General features: G+C 33.2%; 1 protein-coding gene across 1 annotated transcript; it reads right to left on the bottom strand.

Moving 5' to 3' along the window:
• Positions 1-496: 496 nt before the first annotated feature.
• Positions 497-2437, bottom strand: LOC139869343 (calcium uniporter protein 4, mitochondrial-like). The gene is made up of 2 exons (XM_071857657.1): positions 1889-2437; positions 497-1043 (listed from the first exon to the last, which is right to left on the bottom strand). Exons 1-2 carry the CDS (start codon positions 2435-2437, stop codon positions 555-557), a joined length of 1038 nt encoding a protein of 345 aa, XP_071713758.1. The 3' UTR covers positions 497-554.
• Positions 2438-3039: the final 602 nt, after the last annotated feature.

The raw sequence follows: 3039 nt of genomic DNA, 5'->3' as shown, positions 1-3039 counted from the left end.
TGGAAAAACATAACATTGTCTCCTGCTTTACAGGAAACTCATTGATCAATGGGCTATGCCCCAATGGTGGTTGTGATTGCATGTTTTGTTATATATAAATTTGTTCGCCCTAAATAATGAGTTTTATTTTGTTATTTTGGGAGATCTTAGCTCTAAAAAATTTTATGCGACTGTTCAAGAGGGTCATGTTTAGAAATTTTACAGTTTTCTATTCAATTTTTTTTACATATGTTGCTTTCAACATACAAATTAGGATTGAGTATGGTTGCCGTATATTTGTTAAACGAATCATATTGGGCTATGTTTTTTTCTTTTCTTTTTTATATATCGGGCTATTGGGCTATGTAGTCCAAGCATATTATATAGCAAATATGCATCAATATATTCAAGCATATTATATAATTGGGCTATGTAATACAATAAAAATTGTGCTAGTGGTGAATAACTTCATACCAAAAGCTTAGGATTTGTCCCATTACTCAAAAAAAAAGGAGAGTTAAGAACTTTATATCCAACAATCTACATGCCCAATTAAACTCATTCTAAACAACAATCTAACTAAACATTGTGTTTGATCTTCCTCCACGACTCAAATCGTCAAAACATGAAGACGTTGAGACTGTATCTCGATGTGTAGGATAAAAGACTTTGCAAAGCTCGCTATATTTTCGAAGATTAAAATTATGCACCTCCATAAGCTTCCTCTGCTTTGTCTTGAAACGACGTTGAAAGTAGCCTTCGAACGTGGGCTCTTTTGATGTCTTTATAAAAAACATGTACGCGAGTGCAAAATGAAAAGAAGTAACAAAGAAACATATAGGCTCCATCACATCCCAACTAAGTTCCCAAAATGTGAGCCTCATAAACCCTATTGTTTGTATGATTAGGAAACCAAGACCACCATAAAGCTCGCTGCGTACTTGAGATAACGACTTTTGATCGATCAATGCTTTTTGCGTCTCCAGTTCTTCGAGTTGTCGTTTTCTTGGGTCGTTTGGTGCGGCTATAGATTGTGATAGCAACTCCTCCATTGATTTGGCCAACTATAATAATGATAATAAATTAATAATTAATACGATCGTTTGTTAGTTAATTTTGTCCGTATACCAAATTCAAGAAAATTTATGAAAACAGTTAACAGACATAAATACATAATTACACTTGTCAGCATGACATTTCTTTTAAATCACTAGTTACGTTCTAAAATTCTTTTATATGGATCATCGTTATATTTACAAATACTACGTGAACCATCCGTCGGTGTAACCACCATTATCTGTTAGCGTTAAACAACTAGGAGTATTAATATAACTTTTATAAATTCTTAAATATATTTTTGTCATTCTTTTATGAATTTTTTAAACGACTACTCTTAAAACTATCGCTAAGATGTGAAAAAGACTAGTATTTTTTAATAAACTGTATTTTAAAATCAACACAAATCACGCTCTACACTTGTAGAATATATTAATGCACCTTAAAGATATAACCCTAACAAAAACAACATGGCTCTGTTATGTGAAAAACACATACAATATGCATGGAAAACACACAAGATTTTGCAATAAAACGACAACTCAAGCGCAATTTTGGATTATTTTTTTTTTCACGTTAGGCAGGCAGGTGTTGATACTAGACAAATTAAAATGTACGTTCTTTTCTCTGTTTTCCAAAATCATGACCAGATACATGCTATTATAACTAAAAATCAGGTTTGTTCATTTATTACATTACAATAAGGTGTTCACGATTACAAAATGAAAAGCCTAAAAAATGTGTCCAAATACATACTTTGTTAAAAAAACAAAAACAAATAAACCAGAAAACATCATATATGTTCTTGACACCAAACAAATAATAATGTAATTTCAAATTAAGCGAATTATACCTGATCAGGACGAAGAAATACAACGTTTCCTAACACAATAACATCACCAGCTTCATCAAGCATTTTCGAAAACTCTAATCCTTGTTCATGATTACAACAAGTATCAATGCAAATCGTAACAAACTCCATATAACTAATCGAGTTCGCGGGGATCATTTTCACAGCGGCCCTCACCTTATTTAATTGGGAAACTTTCAATATCTTTTTCGCATCATTAACCGAAATTCCAACAGACTTAACAGGATTTTGTAATCCGTCAAATCTAAGACGATCTCCGTTAGTTTCGTTAAGTTTTTCTCTCAACTTTTCACCAACCGGAAACGAAAATAGTTCCGGGAAACTCATTGATGATTGGTTGATTTTTCTACGTTGAAGAAACCTTCGAAAGAAACCGGTATGATCATTTGGGGGAGAAAGATTATGTGGAGAATTTAACGGTTCGTGATGGAAGTATGATTTGGTGACGTTTAATGGTTTATGAATTGAGTTGTGATTAAAGGGTGTGGTTTGATTGATTAAACGTTTAGTTATGGCTCGCCGGAGTGCCATTTTATGTTGAGATTTTGGGATGGTAAATGAGAGTTTGAGTTGTGTGGATTTTATAGTGTTAAAAAGAGACGAATATCACAGAGAATTAAATATCGTAAGATATGTAGATTTATTATTATTCTCTCAATGTGATTCATGTTTTTTTAAATCAATTTATTAGTTTTTATGTCATTTTCTTTTCAAACTTTTTTTCTAACGGTGACATCAGCCTAATGAAAGATGACTTAACCACATTCGCGATCATATGTTACTCAAACACACGTTAGGAGCGACGATGTTGACAGTACCATTGAAGGTTGAGAAAACCCCTCAAGACGTTACCAAATCGCATTGATGTTGGTAATACTATCAAAGGTTGAAAACTCCCCCGGGAGACTGAGAATCGAACATGGATTGGTAATACCCTAACACTGCATGAAAAAACATGACGGATGACGAAGGTATTTGCGGCAATGTTATCTCGCCGCAAATAGGCCCACAACACGACAGAATATTCACTTTTTTGGATAGCAAATGGATCCACCACGCAATTGCGGCGATACTTTTTTACAATTTCGTTGCAAATAAATAAACGAATTTCTTTTTCATTTTATTTCTCGTTA

The sequence above is a fragment of the Rutidosis leptorrhynchoides genome, chromosome 9 (genome assembly GCF_046630445.1).
Source record: "Rutidosis leptorrhynchoides isolate AG116_Rl617_1_P2 chromosome 9, CSIRO_AGI_Rlap_v1, whole genome shotgun sequence".
Lineage (NCBI taxonomy): Eukaryota > Viridiplantae > Streptophyta > Magnoliopsida > Asterales > Asteraceae > Rutidosis > Rutidosis leptorrhynchoides.
Note: the sequence above shows the minus strand (reverse complement) of the source record. Positions and strands in the feature narration are given on the sequence as shown.

Coding starts and splice junctions, on each gene's coding strand:
- LOC139869343 (XM_071857657.1), bottom strand. CDS start 2,437: ATGGCACTCCGGCGAGCCATAACTAAACGTTTAATCAATCAAACCACA. Junction 1,044..1,888: donor TATTTCTTCGTCCTGATCAG/GTATAATTCGCT, acceptor TCATTATTATAG/TTGGCCAAATCAATGGAGGA.